This window comes from Vombatus ursinus, unplaced genomic scaffold (assembly GCF_900497805.2).
Source record: "Vombatus ursinus unplaced genomic scaffold, bare-nosed wombat genome assembly UNPS02009205.1, whole genome shotgun sequence".
In the NCBI taxonomy this organism is placed as follows: Eukaryota; Metazoa; Chordata; class Mammalia; order Diprotodontia; family Vombatidae; genus Vombatus; species Vombatus ursinus.
The window spans coordinates 25,674,978-25,692,828 of record NW_020948983.1 but is presented as its reverse complement, the minus strand read 5'-3'; the positions used below and the strand labels follow the sequence as shown (position 1 = coordinate 25,692,828).

Genomic DNA, 17,851 nt, shown 5'->3' with positions numbered 1-17,851 from the left:
ATCAGCCCAAATACCTCTTGTCATGTCATTCATTTACCTGACTCAGTTTTTACCTGCTCTTCTATCCAAACTTTAGGCCTTGATTCATGTAGCTACAAGAGACCTTCCAGATCCCACCAGTCAAGCCTCATTTGAGAGATGGGCTTTACTTCAAGTTAAAGAGTTAGGGACAATTCTTAGCTTATTTGAGCAAGTACTGAAAGAAGAAGGCTCATCTGAACCATGACCAAAATGCCCTAGGGTGGTACTTTGGACATAGTAGGTCTTTAACATGTGTTTGGTTGTTTGATTAAATAAAAGCACTTTTAGCCAAATGTAATTATAAGACAGGGGCAGCTAGGGAATAAAGTGGATAGAGTTTGGGGACTGAAATCAGGAAGATTCATCTTCCTGAGTTCAAATCTAGCCTCATAGACTTACTATCTGTTTGACCCTGGGCAAGTCACTTTATCCTATTTGCCTCAGTTTCCTCATCTATAAAATGAGCTAGAAAAGGAAATGTCAAACCACTCCAGTATCTTTAAAAAAAAAAAACAACACAAAAAATCAAAATGGGGTCATAGAGAGTCAGATAGAACTTAAAAAAAAAAACTGAACAACTACTTTATAAAGAAATGGAGATTTATTTAAGTCTTCCAGCTCCTGTTCACCTGGCTAGGGACTCACCTTCAGCTGCCACTTTGGATAGTATGTTTTGGGAGATGAAGAGGGAGGGTTAAAATGAATATTTGCCTGTAATAGTCTAACCCAAATGAGGTAATGTGGTGCTATTCATTTGAGTAATTCCCATCTTACTTTCAATGAGGGTTGGTTTACTTTTCCTTCTCTGGAAGGGGAGGAGGTTTAGGGCTGAGGATGAAATTTCATCTGTGACTCAATCTCTGTACACTAGGACAAATGCAGTGGCAAAGTCCAGCCTTCGGGTTGGACCCTAGCAAAGCCATTACCCAAGCTATGGTGAGGAAGGAATGTCTGCTCGTACAGACTCTTCATTTCACAACTTTGAGTGTTCATTTTCAACTGTGTTTATCAAACGTGTATGTGTGAGTGAGCAAGTGTGGGTTCGATGTGTCTGCCTGCCCAGTGCTCCTGGATCCTATTGCCCTGTATCTACCCTATATTCTCTGGCCACTTTACCTGTCTTCCAATTTCTCTCTTTGTATTTACCATCCTCTGTATGTTGATTCAGTTGAGTCCCTGGAGGGGAATCTTCATCCTAAGGTGATGCCATAGTTGAATCAGAGGGGAAAGTTCAGGAGCTAATTGGTCAATAAACTTCATGGCACAACTGAGTTTCTGCCACTGGTGGGCTTTGATTTCAGATACTTCCCCAGAATGAAAAGGAAAACTGGAAAAGCTGGAAAGCATCCCTCTCTTCTCAAGATGGTGCTGGCAGTCAGCTGGCTTGGATTTGCCTTCTTCATTCCTGTTATATTCCCAGGTGAGTAGTTTCCAATGCTAACTGATGCTCACAGACCATAGAAAAGATCATGGATGTCATAACTGGGGTTTTGGTGGTGACAGAGTGGTCCAGACCACTAGGGGCGGAGACCCAGAGATAAGAGAGGATTGCCAGAGTGAGGTAGCCTCTACCAAGAGGGTAATAAGAGGAAGTCCGGAAAGGTGGGCAGCTTTCAGAAGTAAACAGCATGAGACAGTTAAATGAGCACTGATCTTGCCACCAGAATACCTGAGTTTGAACAAAATCTCTACTGTTTACCACCTGTGTGACCTTAGACAAATTGGATGTATGTTTCCTCCTCTAAAATCAGGAGGGTGTTGTGGTTTATATGATCTCTAAGACCTTCCTAAAACAAGTTAATTCTGACAAAGCGAGTTATTTAGTCCATTCTTCCATGTGTGACCTCTGTAGTTCGTTTCTTTTTACTTTGTCCAGAATCTTAACTGAGATAACAAAATTTTAAAATTAAACCTATTTAAATGCAGACAAAGAAAACAGCATACTGTAAGGCTAATAAACTTTTTATATAAATTTAATTATACATAAATTAAATAGATAAATATATATAACTAAATATAAATTTATGTCAATTTGTTTATATAAATTTATACAAATCATGCGAGCCTTCATGTGAATGTCAGAGGAATTTAGTAGCAGGTAACAGGTGAGGATTCAGACAGGCAGTTTCTCAACATTATTGAGGTCTAGCCATAGACAGCCAGATGTACCAGGTAGAAGTGCATGAGTGGGACAGAGACATCTCCTGTCAGGCAAGAGGCTGAGAGTGAAACAAGTCAGTGGTGGATTCAGGAAGGCTGGCAGAGGCCCAGCCCTGTGGGATTCTTGTGGCAGGTAGTAAGTGGAGATAAAACATGCAGACAGATAAGCATCATTGAGATCTGGCAGCAGGTGACAAAGAGCCCAGAGGGCTCAGGGCTAGGATTCTACTTTCTTGAAAGTTGATGACCTGGGCTATTAGATAATATTTCAAGGAATGGACTCAAGAACAGTGGAGTAAGATTGGAACCCCATCTCTGGAAATGGGGATTCAGGGTTTACAGAGAACAAAGAAAGAACCTAGTAACCAGGACCAGAATACAACTGCCTGATCTCTGGAATCACATCTCCTTTTATTCCTACTGTCCTGGGACTAGCTTTGTCCCAGAATCTGGGATGATCTGGCTGAGGAGCTAGGAGGACTGGAGGTAATGTGGGGTCAGGCATCCAGGCCAGTTATTCCAGTGGGAGAAAGTAGCCCGTTACTGAAGCTACTAGAGAAAATGATTAGGCAGCTCAAATATACCCAACTTATCTCCTTCAGTTTCTTTTAATGTCTGAGAGCAAGAGCAGAATATTCTAAGAGTCAAGAGACAAAACTACAATCAGTAAAAATCAAGGTTAGAGTGCAGGTTTGTGAAGGAAAACACATTTTTAAAAGTTGATTAAGTTTTTTAAAAAAGAATTTTTAGCCTCATTGACTATCATTGTTCTCATGTTTATAAGTGATGGTTTTATCCAATGAGTTCAAGGTGTTTTCCACATCTTGCCAATTAATAATCTTCACAGCATCAGAGAAGTGCAGGTAGAACACGGTAGTATGTTGTGGAATCCTTTATGTAAATGCAATTTAAGCATTTGAATTAAAGTACCATGTGGAAGAGAAATTAGGCATCCTATTTAGCTCCAGATGACAGAACCAGGGACATTAGAGGGGAGCTGCTAAGAGACAAATTTGGACCTGATATCAAGACATTTAATGCTGACCAAAAGTGGAATGGGCTGCCTCCAGAAGCAGTGACCTCCTTCTCATTGGAAGTCCTTTAAGGAGAGGCTGCATGACCCCTTGTTGGGGATGTTTTGGTTAGGCACTCCTTGAGTTGGACTGGATGGCTGCTAAGGTCCCTTCCACCTCTAAAATTCTATGATTCTGTGAACATTCATTAAGTATCTATTACTTGCAAGGCACTATGCTAGGGCCTGGGTATACAAAGACAAAAAAAACCATTTTCTGGCTTCAAGGAGCCCTACATTCCACCAAGGTTTGGGGATGGTCAAGATATGACATATGTGGAAAAGGAAAGGAAGAAGCATTTATTAATCACCTACTATGTACCAGGCACTATGCCAAGTGCTTTGCAAATATTATCTCATTTAATGAAATAATATGTACACAAATAAGAATAGTACAAAAAATGGAAAGAGAAAAAGCTATCTACAGTTATCCCTTCCACATTCCTCCATTACATTCAGGTTTATTGTTTAAGTTATTTGTTTGTTTTGTTACAATGGAGATTAATTTAGGCTTAATCATCCAGTCAGTGCTTGTACTAGCTACTTTCTTCAGTACCAAAAACAGTTAAACCAGCTCGTTCATACACTTAAGTCCTATTACCACCCCACCAATCACTGCCTGTGCTTATGCAGGCTCTTTTAATTGTCCCATCATGCTAAGAATGTAAAAAAAAAAGGAAGAAAAGAAAAAAGAAAAAAAGTCATAGCTAATAGGCTTATTTAGAATATCATTTCTTCAGGTATTCAGAAAGCAGCACACTTGTCTGCACTATGCATCATAAACCTATTTGTGACATGAACTTGCATAATGGGATGGTGGCTCCTGGTGGGATTGGTAATAAAATGTCTCATCACTGTGTACGATGATGATTCTTCCATACTCTTATCTAATTTTAATAACATTTCCCATGTTAGTGAACAATACTAGATAAATGGTTCTTTTCCCTTCCCTTGGTGAGACATGGGATTTAAAACTATATGTAAATAAAGCATATACTGTGTATGATGATGAATCATCAAATGAGTCACTGTGTATAATGATGATTCTTTCATACTCTTATCTCATTTTATAACATTTCCACAGAAGTCACAGATGACATGCACAAGTCAGCAGATGATACAGAAAAAGTTTAAAAACTCAGAAATGCATAAAATATATGTCTAGTATTATGTAATATCAACATATTTTATCTTTTAATACCGTAATAAATCAGACTTCTTCTCTGGTAAAAAGGGAGGGCCAAAAAATTTTATGTGGCTTTTCCAGATCATGGGGGGGGGGCATTGTGCCCCTAATCTCCATGATATGAAAGGGATAACTGTATTAGGAGGGATCATGGAAGAGTGGGCACCTGAGCTGAAATGTGAAGAGAGATTAGGATTCTGAGAAGTGAAGTTGAGATGGGATTTCGGGGATGGAAGATGGCTGGTGCAAATGCATGGAGTGGGAAAGGAATTTACATAAAATTCTTAATCTTATTTTTGGTGACTTAAGTGGAAGCAGCTTATATTTTAACTTTGAAATTTTAGTTAACTGAGACTATCACTGGGGTTAACTATATAGTCTGTGTTAATGTAGTTGGAATTTTTTTTTCTCCAAAGCCGACTTATTTTTGGTGTTTGAGGTGAAGAAATAAGATTCTTCCCTGTGCATTTTTTGATGGATTGAGAGATTCCCTCTTGCTTTTCAATTTCAAGCCACTTGAAAATGGCCCTTTGTTCATTTAAAACTAGGGGTTGGTCAGGTACAGGTTGACCTTAATGGTTTCTGAGGTTCCTTTTAACTCTAAGACTCTGTGAAAAGGAAAATAAACTCTTCACGTCCACAATACCGCCCCCGCCCCCTCTCTCTTTCCTTCTGAGTCAGACTCCAGAGGAGGAGCAGAAACTATGCTCTGTAAACTTGGCCTCTATTCTTCGGCTGAACTGGTATTTTGTAAATTTTAGTGCACTTGAAGCTTTTGAATAGTTCACTAAGACTTTTTGGGGCACCTTGTTATTAATAACTGATGTTTATATGGTACTTTAAGGTATACAAAGGGATTTACATGCATTATTTCATTTGATCCTCCCAACAACCTTGTGAGGGAGGTGCTTTAGGTATTATTGTCCCCATCTTACAGATGAGAAAATAACTTGCCCCCAATCACACAGCTATGAACTGTCAGAGGCAGTGAATGCCAATCTCTCCAGACTTCTAGTCTATTACCCTTTCCACTATACCACTGGCCTGAAAATGGCAGAAATCCCCACAAATATTTCACTAAATGCACTGCAGATCCATGCCTGGAAGTCATTTAATAACACTGAATCTGAATCATGCAAAGGAAATCCCAAATTTCCCTGATGGAGCGTAAGGCATCAAGGCCTAAAGCAAAAAAAAAAAAAAATTTCCATTTAAGGCTAAAATGTCAAGGATACTACAGGGACAGGAATATCTGTGATGTTAAAGCCGAATGTGAATAGGGTGAGAGATAGATGCTTGCTCCTGAAATCTTACAAATAGGAGCCTCATGGACCAATCTAAGGACAGTTTCCCATTTGGGTCTATGGGTTGCTGGGCCAAGTCTGAACCACCCCTCCCTAGATCATGGTTGGGGAACTGTACTTCTTTGCCTATTTGAGCTAGGATTAAATGTATTTGGAATGAAAAACACTGTCCCTGGGGCAGAGAATATACTGTACACATGAACAGTGACTCATTGGCCTTGGGTAATTTTCTCTGTTGTGTCTTTATAGAAGGGATATGTGAAGATCCCTTTCTGGGCCATTCCTCTGGTCTCTAGCTCTATTTCTGAGGCTGAAAGCAAGCTAAGTGAACAGACCAGATGTGGGTCAAATTGTGAATTGTCAGTTTTCCTTACACAAATTCCCTAGAGGAGAAATAGTCCCCTGGATTTCTTGCCTATTTTCCCCTTTACTTTTCTTGTCTTCTGGATGCTGCAACAGAAATAGTTTTCTAAAACACATCTTGGCCGCTTTGCCACATATTTGGAAATACAATATTATTGCATTAAGATAAAGATCCCACTGCTGAGTTAGTCTGCATTTTCCATCTGATGGCCACTAACATGAATCCTTCCACATGTGCAAAAGCAGAAAATGCTTTATAAAAAACCCCTGAATTCAACCCCCTTCTCTTAATTAAATAATTTGAGTCTTAAATGGTAGCCAGGGTTTCCAGCCTAATGATTCCATCAGGCTCAATGATTAGATTTAAGTATAGGCGGATAGATTTTGATTCCATCCCCCACTCAAGTCATTAGTGCTTCCTCCCTCTTCAAATTTTCTTTTCTGTAAAACAACAACAACAAACCAGGCTCTCTCTCTCTCTCTCTCTCTTCCCCCCCAACTCAGACTGTGCATACATTGCTCCTTAGAGACTCAATCCCACTATTGATAAGCATTGGAGTTTGACCTGCTCTGTTTTCTGACCTGTGCCAACTCAACTCTCTTTAGGCAATCTGGTGGTCCCCCTCTCTTGGGATCTCACCATATTGATGTCACATTTAGTGCAGGTACTCAGTTGGCTCTTGAGTTCAAGAGATCTTCTAGCATCAGCTTCCTTCAGCAGAAATTACAGGGATTCATTACCATGCCTGACCAAATTAGCTTGAAGTTACTGTTCAGTGCATACCTTGTATCCCCTTAACAGAAAGGATGCTTCCTGAGGTCAGGGACTGTTTCAATTTTGTCTTTGTATTCACAGCACCTACCAAAGAGTCATATAACTAGCATGTGCTTAATAAATGCCTTTTTAATTGAGTTCAATTAAATTGAGAGTCAGCATGGAGTAACATATAGAGAGCGGATCTCAGAGTAAAAAAAAAAAACACAAAAAACCTGGGTTTAAGTGCCTTCTCCAACCCATATGGGCTGTGTAACCCTGGAGAACTCACTTAACCTTTCATGACCCAGGTAACTGTTTATAGCTAAAAGTTGCAAAGCTTATGGGTATAAGTTGCCAACCTGAATTGTTAGAGGGAATTTCTTCCCCAAGGGTTTTCTATGCTAAAAAAAATTGAGTTATGGATTTGGCTTGAAAATGACCTTTCAATTCAAGTCAGGTACGTGTAGGCTTAGAGGAAAAAGTGTTATGTGATGCCAGGGACATAGTTTGAGGAATTGGGCTTTATATTTAGAAATGACTGGAACATAAATTGAGGTATCAATAAAATTTATTTTAAAAGAAAAAAATAAAAGTAGAAAGAGAAGACGTCATCCAACCAGTTTCACTATCAGAAACAGAGTTGCCTTATGGTGACTTTTATGGAAAGGAGCTGAAGGGCTGAGTCCAAGGTACAGTATTTCTTTATGGGCATCTTTTAATGACAAAGCTCACATTTACTGAAAGGGACTGTATTCATGGGGAAGTCACGAATGACGCCAAGTCTCCAGAGGAATTCCATCTGCTCATGGTAAGAGGACCAGACTGAGCAGACCTGGGTTCTAGTCCCAAGGCTGTGGGACTAGACTAATAAGCTGTGGAAACTCTCTCTAGACCTCACATTCCTCATCTGCAAAATGGAAACGGGTGATTTAATAATACTAACCATAGTTAACATTTGTGTGAGGCTTTGAAAGCTTTGTTCCTCACAATAAACTAAGAAATGAGGTGCTACAGGTTGTCCCTTCCACCTATGAGCTTGCTACTGTCCCCATGTTACTTAGCTTGCAGGGTTGTTGTTCAGATAAGATCATGTGTATGTACAGGAGTTTTGTACAATGCAAAAATGATCGTTATGTGTTGTTGTCGCTGATTCCCAGCTTGCTTCCAGCTCTCCATTTCTATACTCTCTGAACTTAGAAGTCACAGGGTTGTAAGCTCATGAATTTAGAATTGGGAGGGGCCTCAGAGGACATGAAGCCTAACCCCCTCATTTTACAAATGAGAAACTCAGGCACAGAGAGTTTAAGTCACACAGCTAGCAAGTTTCTGAGATGGAATTTGAATCCAGAGCTTCCTGACTGTGCTGCAATAACTTATTGTCTGGGAAATTATGATAACAAAATGGAATCTGCTCGGGAGACAGCATCTTCATTATGGTCAGAGGGAGAACCAATGCTACTTTCCAAAGGACAGAAGGGCCCTTAGGAATCAAGAGAGATAGGCTCTAGTTCTAGTATTTTACTTGCCTAGAAAATTGGCAGTAGCTTCTTTTGTGACTCAGCTTTGCCATCTGTAAAGTGGGGATTATTCTGATGCTTCTCCCATTTTGTGGGGGTGGGGGTGAGGATGAATTAGAGCCTCCCTCCAGGCACTTTAAGCATCTTTGGGGGAAAGTCCATATAGAGGAAATTGGTATTTAATGGATCCTGGATAAATGGTACTTCCCTTCATTTCTAGGAGCATTAGCAGAATGTCCTGACCATAGCCCCGACTTACATCCCTGGGCCCCTGGCCATGACGAAGATCATCGTGTTCACATTGGCAAGGGCAGAAGGCTTCTGCTCACATCCTCAGCCACGGTACATTCTATCCACATTACAGATGGAGGTAAGCAGCATAGGCCCTTCTTCTCTTTTCCTTCTCTGCCTAATATCCCCTCTAATAAGACAGAGAGCTAGGGCAGGTTTTGGCCATGTGTTCAGATAGACAGAATAAATGACACATGCAGTCAGCTACAGCTTAATGTCAATCAGAGCAGCTGGTTCTCAGAGCTAATCATCAGCTCTGTTTAGTCCAGAGCTGGTTTATAGCTTGTTCTTGTCAGAGGTTTTACAAAAGAAAATCATTAGTGAGATGCTTATTGGACCTGGTAATTTCTTTCCCAAACAATTTCTCTTCCAAGCACAGAGTATGGTGACAACCATATTTAGTAAATATGATGCTACTTGTAGGGTGTTATGGCAGTCAGACATAATGATGGCCCTGTTGTCAAAAGTTCCTGTTTTGATTTCTGTCTCCAGTACATCCGATGTGACCATAGCAAAGTCACAGAATATCTTAATATCCTGGGCAATTCTCTCTAAGTCTTAAAGTATCAGAGAAGTTGCTAACCTTCACTGGTAAAAGGAGGAGATCCCTAATACTAATGAAATCACAGGTCCAGACCAAAGAAAAGAGGAGTGGATGGAAGACCAAAAGAAAGAAAGAAAAACTTTTCCTTGGGAGAATATTCCTGAGGTCCTACATTTAGATCTGGAGGGTACTTGAGAAGTCATCTATTCCAACCTCCCCCTCTTGTTACAAATAAGGAAACTGAGGCCCAGGGAGGTGAGTAATTTGCCCAGGGTCATGCCATAGCATTAGAAACAAAGGTATATTTTTTATTTCTACATTGCCTTCTAGAAGGCTTTATTTGCTACTAGCTTACCTGTGGCTTTGGCCTATTTGCTTTATCTCCTTAGGTCTTTTTTTCTTCACCTATAAAATGAAGGAGTTGGACCGGGGGTGGGGAACCTGCTGCCTTGAGGCCACATGTGGCCCTCTAGGTCTTCAAATGTGGCCCTGAATTCAGTCAAAGGGCCACACTTGAGGACCTAAAGGGCCACATGTGGCCTTGAGGCCCCAGGTTCCCCACCCCGAGTTGTACTCATTGACTTCTCAAGTATCTTCCAGTTCTCAGTTTCTGCTATGCTCATCACCCTCTTTCTTCCTGCTCAGGAAAACTTGTTATTAAGGATAACACCGAGCCAATTGTTTTGCGGACTCGACATATACTTATTGAGAATGGTGGAGAAATGCATGTTGGGAGTGAGACTTGCCTTTTCCAGAGTAATTTCACCATCATCTTGTTTGGAAGGTAGGTAAATAGCTTTCCTGGACTGTACTACAATATTGAATTGGATTTAAGGGAGGTTTTCTGAAAAAGTTATGAAGGGTTCCTATTCCACTTGGGAGATACCAGCATAAAATAATCTTCAATATCTCAGTACTTTGAAAAAATCCACAATTTCATCATTGTAGATATTTTCTTCATTAACCCAGATAACAATCTCTCCATTACATAGATGGTCAACATTTTGGCCACCAGATGATGAGCCAGAGGTGATTAATAATACTGATAACTACTATTTATGTAGCACTGACAACATGCCAGGTACTGTGCTAAGCACTTTACAATTATTATCTCACTTAATCCTCACAGCAACTCTGGGAGGTAGATGCTATTATTATCCTCATTTTTACAGATGAGGAAACTCTGAAGCAAACAGAAGTTAAGTGACTTGCCTAGGGTCACAACTAGTAAGTGTCTGAGGCTGTATTTGAATTCAGGCCTTCCTGACCCCAAGCTTCTTGACCCCTGGTCCTCTATCTATCTAACTTTCCCAAAGATAATGAAAACATGAGCCTCTCTCATTAGTTAATTTGGTCCTTGGGTGAGATCACTAGGCCTGTACTTGAAATCTTCTCAGATCATTGTGACCTAACAGAACTTATGCTATAAGGGCATAACTTTTGAGAACCTAGGTTTTCCTGCCATGATGAATCATGAAAGCAATCATAGTTCACAGAACCAGGACAATGTTGTACACAGTAACAGCAATATTGTTCTATGAAGAACTGTGAATGACTTAGCTATTCTCAGCAATACAATGATCCAAAACAATCCCAAAGGACTAATGATAAAGCATACTATCTGCCTCCAGAGAAAGAAATGATACCATCTGAATACAGACTGAAGCACGCAAATAGCACTTTCTTTCATTCTTTTTCCTTTATTCGAGTCTTCTTGTACAAAACAACTAATATAAAAATGTTTTACATTAATAAAAAGAAAGTAATCATAGTTCTAGCCTAACTGATGACACACACAAATAATCAATGAACAACCACCCCACGAACACTTACTAAACACCTATTACATGGTAGGCACTGTGCTAGGTGCTGAGATGTAGATACAATAAATAAAACAATTTCTATTCACAACCAACTTCCATTCTAAAGGAAACCACCATGATATGGAAGATGCTGAAAAATGTGCAATTCACGGTAATTTTAATTTCTATGGCCTAGGTGCCATACTTCTTTAGTTCCTCCAACCATCTTCCAATTATAGTCTTACTTATGGAGACTGGATTAATTAAAAACATGTGTTTATTCCTTCCAGCGATGGCCTCACCCACCCTTAGTAGACCATCTTCATACCACCTTCCCCAGATCATTAGTTGGTGGGTGAATCTTCTGGTAATGAGCCTATCTATATTTAGCTGACTGGGTTCTTGCTGGATCAATGATCGCTCATCAGGCCCATAATTGAGGACTTTATAAGCTCATAGAGATAAATCTGGAAAGGATATTGGAGGCCAGTTTGCCTAACCCCCTCATTTTACAGTTGAGGAAAATGAGGCTCAGGGTCATTGGTAGTAGTTTGTAGAGGAAGGATTTTAAGCCAGGTCCTCTGACCTCAGAGCCAGCGTTCTTTCCATTGTGCCACAGTGAGATCTGCCAAAGATTTCATCCAACTTTTATAATTATTGCCCTTGAGAACCCGGGGTTACTTCAATACAACAGTGAATCATCAACATAGGATTTAAGAGAAGGGCTTCATAAAATTGGTGAGTGAAATACAGCAAAAGTTAAAGGAGTGAAATTTCACTCCATGTACAAAATCAGCTCTTTAACTCGGGCATATTCCTTGACAGATAAGCTGAACATTACTAGATTTGTTTTCTATTCAGAATACATGGTAGCGAAGATACACCTAGTACAAGAATTATGTCAGAGATTCCATTTCTGATGAATTCCCAAAGTTGTGTTATTTACAATCCAAAAGAAGAATTTCTGATATTTATGTCCTTAATGATAAATGCACTTAGTACTGGCAAGAAATCCTTAATAAATGTTAATTAACTCACCTACTAATCAAAGTATCTCGTATTTGTCCTGAATCCTGAGTATAGATTTATTGGTGGAAAGTCTGATTGCTATTTTTGCTGACAGTTTGATTTATTCAACCAATATTTACTGAGTTTCTTCAGAGCAAGGACAGTTTCATTTTTGTTTTTATGATTTCTATTAGCCTAGCACCTCTCATTTAGTAGGCACTTAGTAAATGAGGTTGACTGATTGAGTACCTACTATGTGAAGCATTTACAAAGCTGTGGGTAATATATCATGTTCTGAGAGTAATATATCATGTGTTAGTCCCTGCCTTCAAGGCTGGATTTTGCTCCTCAGTAACTCTCAGGAATAATTTCTTAATGATCCTGGGCAAGTCACTTAATCCCTGTTTGCCTCAGTTTCCTCAACTACAAAATGGGAATAATAATAAGAATACCTAGCTCACAAGGCTGTTGTGAGAATCAAATGAGGTAGTATTTGTAAAAGTGCCTAGTATAATGCCTGGCACCTATAGCACATAGGTGCTATATAAATGCTTATTCCCTTATACTTATTTCCTTAATGATTTCATAGTCAAACTTGAGTTAGTTTTGGTGGTTGTTGTTTTTTTTCTTTTAGAGCTGATGATGGCAGTGAGCCTGACTATTACTATGGACTAAAGTACATTGGAGTTGGCCAAGGTGGCACTCTGGAGATGCATGGGCAAAAGAAGCTCTCCTGGACTTTTTTGAATAAGACCCTCCATCCAGGAGGGATGAGTGAAGGGGGTTACTACTTTGAAAGGAGCTGGGGCCATCGTGGTGTCATTGTTCATGTCATTAATCCCAAACTTGGTGCTGTCATTCATTCGGACAGGTAAGGTTTACCTGAATATTTATTTCTTAAGCCAATACCCCACCCTTACCTTAAATTGAAATTTAAGTGCTTGAGTCAATACCCATTGCAAAGGCAATAGATTCTCATAACTTTTCTTTTTGCCTCAGTTTCCCTACCTTCTTCAGTCTGTTGTTAGGAATCAATCTGTATTCATTCAGAACAGTGTTATGATACTTAATGTACTATGAGAACAATAACAATACCTTACAAATATGTTTCTTGCTGATTACAAAGTACTTCATATATAGTATCTCTTTTGTTCCTCACTACAAACCTATGAGGTAGGATTGCAACAATTATCCTGCCCATTTTACAGATGAGGGAATTGAAACCCAGAGAGAAGTTGTTTGCCTAAGGTCACGAAAGCCGTACGCCATAGGCTGGAACTTGAACCCAAGTCTTCTGGTTCCCAAATCCAGTGCTCTTCCAATTTCATTTGGTTTTTTGTCACTTATCTAATGCTCCAGCTCTCCTGGCTAAGCAAAGGCAAGTGGTATCTGCCTCTTTCTAATTTGGCAACCTCTGCAAACCTTTTATAAAGGAGAGCCCCAGGTGTCTCCCAAAAACATCTAATTGGACCCAGTTAAGCAAGTCCCTGATTTCAGCCTATAAGCAATCATCAAAAATGAGAGCCTTGCCTTCTGCCCATGTCAAATCAAGTCAAGTTAGGGCAACAAGCATTTATTAAGCACCTAATATGTGCCAAACACTGCATTGAGCACTGAGAATGCAAAGGAAGACAGTGAAATACTCTCTGCTCTCAAGGAACTTACGATCTATGTTGCCTCAAGTAAAGACGTATCCTTTTTATGCGTCAGTGCTGATGAGTAAAAGTTATAAGTGGTATTGATAAATCCTCTCTGAAGAGTTAATCACCTCAAGTTGCTATTTTTTTTTCTTTTTTAAAACTGGAAATTGTTAAAGTGATGTGAAACATTTGATTTCAATAATGCAATAAAGTAGTCCCACAGTCCAATGGAAATTACTTCCAGGAGGGAAACAAGTGAAAGTAGAATAAGTGAAAAATATGCAATCTTTTAAAAGGAGAGAGTGAGACCAAGAGAAAAGTAGTTCCCAATGAGGCCAGCTAGAGCAAAGGACAGTTATCCTGCTATTATCCCAAGAAGCACCTGAGTTTCTACTTAAACAATCAGTTTTCTCTTTAGCCGAATGTTATTTATGACAGAAATGATAGGGGATTGAGAGCCAGAGAAGCACAATTAACAGGCTCAAGGAACCTTTTCCAAAATTGGGGAAGTAACTGGGCCGCCTAAGCCAATAGAAGGTGCTAAAGGAGGTCATAGATGTGAAAAAGATCTAAGAAAACTTTATGACCTGTAGGGAGTCAGATACATAAGTATGTATGTGGCCAAAGGGGCCCATTTTGATAAACAAGCTGGCAACATCAGAAGGTCAATATAACTATGGGGAGGGGCAGAGCAGGATATATTAGAGAGGGAAAAGACTCCAGTCAAAAACACAAATTCAAAGGCTTTTGCAATAATCCATTTATGAAATATAAGAATAGTAACTGGCATTTATATAGTGCTTTAAGGTTTGCAAGGTACTTTATCTCATTTAATCCTTATACCAACCCTGAGAGATAGGTGTTATCATAATTCCCATTTTATAGTTAAGGAAACTGAGGCAGGATAAGTTATTTGCCCAGGATCATAAGCCTAAGAAGTGTATGAAACAGAATTTTAACTCAAGTTTTCCTTACTCCATGGCTAGCCCTTTATCCACTCCACTACTTAGCTGCCTGAATTAGATGGGGTAGCAGGGAGGAGTGGAGGAATTGTACAAAGGAAAAAAATTGGGCTTGTTGCCTAATTTCATAAAAGGAGAAGAGCAGAAGACGGAGTATAAACAGGGATGAGGAACTTGCAGCCTCAAGGCCACATGTAGCCTCGAGGCCGCAGGTTCCCCACCCCTGGATAAAACTTTTTGTAATACATAGTTAGAGGATAAGAGCAGGTATAGCAGATGAGAAAATGAGAAAAGGAATAATGAGAGAGGTAGGTAGGGAACCAAGATAGTCATCATGAAACAAGATATCATATTATAAGAGAAACCAATGAGGTGAAAGTTTCAAGAAAAGAAAACTAATCACTAAGGCTGAATGCCATTGATTAAGAAGCCAAAGAAAATGAGCACATCGATTTCCCACCTGGATGCTCTCCTGGACTCCATTTTGTCCTCTGGAATCTCATTATCCTGTCAGATCCCATCAACTCCAAAATTCACACCTACTTCCTCTGTATCCCTTGCTTCTGGGGGCCCCCCTTCCCTCTGGTTGGAGAAGGTAGAGGGGTGGACGGTGAAGAGCTCCTCCATTTAAGGAGGGCACCCAGGGCAACCATTTCATCATTTCCCACCTGGCTGTACTCCAGGATGGCTGCATCCTCTGTCTTGCCCCATTAGATTACAAGGTCTTGAGGGGCTATCTTTTGTTTTTCTTTGTATCCCAAGCACTTAGTACAGTGCCTAGCACATAGCAGGTGCTTAATAAGTATTTATTGATTGATTGACATAGAAAAAAAGTCACTGGAAGTAGCATGATGTAGTAGTGAGCCCATGAAACTGGAATCCCTGGTTCTGCCCCTAACCGTCTGAGCGACCTTAATCTCTATGTCTTTTAACTTCTCTGGGTATCAGGTGTCCCATCAGCAAAACGAGAAAATTAGGCTAGAGTTGATCTCTAAGATTCTTTGCCTCTCCACAGTATTCCATGATTTGGCAAGAAGGCCACTGGTGACCTTTGAGAATACAGTTTTTATAGTGCGTTGGGGCAGAATGCAAAGTGTTGTCACAGAAGCTTTGATAAAACCACTTTAAATGTTTGCTATGAAACTCTGTCAAGTTCTATGATGAAAATGTAATTCACAATGTCACATTCTTCAGTAGAAGATAATTGTTTTCAGAAAGCAGTTTGCTTCAGAAGCAATTTATGATGCAAGATATGGTCTGCATGGCATAGTAGTGGAATGAGCCGCAGGCCAGAAGGAGGGAGAAAGGGTAGGTTATAACTGCTGTTCTGCTTTTTGGTCTTGGGCAAGTCTCTTTACCAATCTGAACCCTTATTTTTCATCCTAAAAGTGAAATTAAAGTCTTACCTCATGGGGGTTTTGTTAGTGTCATATGAAGTAACATGAAAAAGTACTTTGCAAACTGCAAAGTGTTTTATAAATGTAAGGCGTCTATTGTTATTATCCATATATCTCAGTGAATTCAGCCAATAAACATTTATTAAGCACTATTATGTGGTAAATACTGGGACACAACAAAAGGCAAAGAAAAAGAGAGAGAGAGAGAGAGAGAGAGAGAGTTCTTTTTAAAAAGGGAAATACAAAGTTATTTCTTTCTGATTGGGGAGAGCTGTTATGCTTTCAGGGAGATGCAGAAATTTGGCCTTGTTCTTTTACCAAGTAAAAGATGGATTCTGAGGAAGCCGAAAATGGAGGGAAAATACTTTAACGCTAGTCTATAGGGGAGAGTAGTCAAAAGTTCTTGAGTCATGGGAAAAGCTAGAGTGAGTTAGAAAGGAAGTATTTTAATCAAGAATAGGATAAGGCCAGGGTTAAATTGAGCCGTGATCGATTAACAGTAAGGACAAGGGAGAAAGGTACCAAATGCTGTGTAGTTGTCTTTTTTTTTTTCTTTAAAAGCTTGGTTTGTATGTATTCTCTTTATCATAGTATTTTATAATATTATTTGACTGGTTGGTTTAAAAAGAGTAGAGTTTTTGCTTTTGTTGTTTGTTTTTGCCTTTTTTTTTTAAGAGAAATATGCTTATTTCCATCTCTAGCAAACTACATCTATGGTTTGTCATGCAAACAAGGCACCTGCTGCCACCTGGTGGCAGTGTACCCTAATTTCAAACAAAGTACAAAAGTGGATGAAAATACTCTGTTGAGAGCTAAACTTTTCACTCTACAAAACGATAATTTTCACAGAATTAATGATGAATAGGGAGAGAATAAAGGAAATGGTTCTGGATCTATAATTCTAGGAGTCTTCAGAGGGAAAAGAAAATTAATTGGTTGCCAAATAAAGAGGGAATAGGTCAGATGAAGAAGTCCTTCCACCTCTCCCCTCATTGGTCAGACTTGAACATGTATGAAGACAAAGAAATGTAAGCCAATAGAGGGGAAGATTTTGAAGATCCTGGAGAGGAAGGGGATAAGAACTGGAGAAAAAAATCCTCAGGAGCTAGGAAAGGATGGGATTAGGGTACAAATTTAAGGATAAACATGTTGAAATATTCCCAATTTATATCTTCTCCTTTACCATGGGATAGTGGATAGAGAACTGACCTCGGAACCAGGAAATCCTAGCCTCTGATACACATTGCCTGCATGATCTTAAGCGAGTCACTTATCCAGTGTCTTAGCATTTGGGCAGCTCTCTAAGATGACACATTACAGAGAAGTTGCCAGCCTGCCCTGGAAGAAGTTTTCTGATGTAGGAGTTCTCTCCAATATCAATGGAATTATCCCCTTTTATAGCCAGAGACATTTGGTACTGCTTTTGCCTTCCTGCTTCCTACAAACCATTTCAAGAACCTTATGGATTTTCTTTTCATAACATCTTTTAAGTGAGACCTTAATGAGAAAAAAAAATTCCTTTTACTCTCTTACAAGAAGGCTCCAGCATTCCTAGAAATAATAGTGCTAGGGATAATAGAGTGTCAGAACTGGTTGCTTCTTCTAGAGATCATCTAGTCCAATATCCTCATTTCACAGAGGGGGAAACTGAGACTCAGGTGAAGTGACTTTCTCATGGCCCCTCAGCATTGTGGCAGAACTAAAAGTAGAACTCAGGTTTCCTGATTCTAATTTTTTGTTCAGTTGTTTTAGTCATGTCCGACTCTTCATTTGAGATTTTCTAAGCAAAGGTACTGGAGTGATTTGGTATTTCCTTCACCAGATCAT

General features: G+C 39.6%; 1 protein-coding gene across 1 annotated transcript in view; it reads left to right on the top strand.

Moving 5' to 3' along the window:
• Positions 1-17,851, top strand: part of CEMIP (cell migration inducing hyaluronidase 1) — a 241,845-nt gene that overhangs the window by 126,536 nt on the left and 97,458 nt on the right. The window contains exons 2-5 of the mRNA XM_027851800.1: positions 1,323-1,441; positions 8,601-8,750; positions 9,861-9,999; positions 12,660-12,896. Of these exons, the coding sequence (XP_027707601.1) occupies positions 1,336-1,441; positions 8,601-8,750; positions 9,861-9,999; positions 12,660-12,896 (632 nt within the window). The 5' untranslated portion in view covers positions 1,323-1,335. The remainder of the gene's footprint in view (positions 1-1,322; positions 1,442-8,600; positions 8,751-9,860; positions 10,000-12,659; positions 12,897-17,851) is intronic.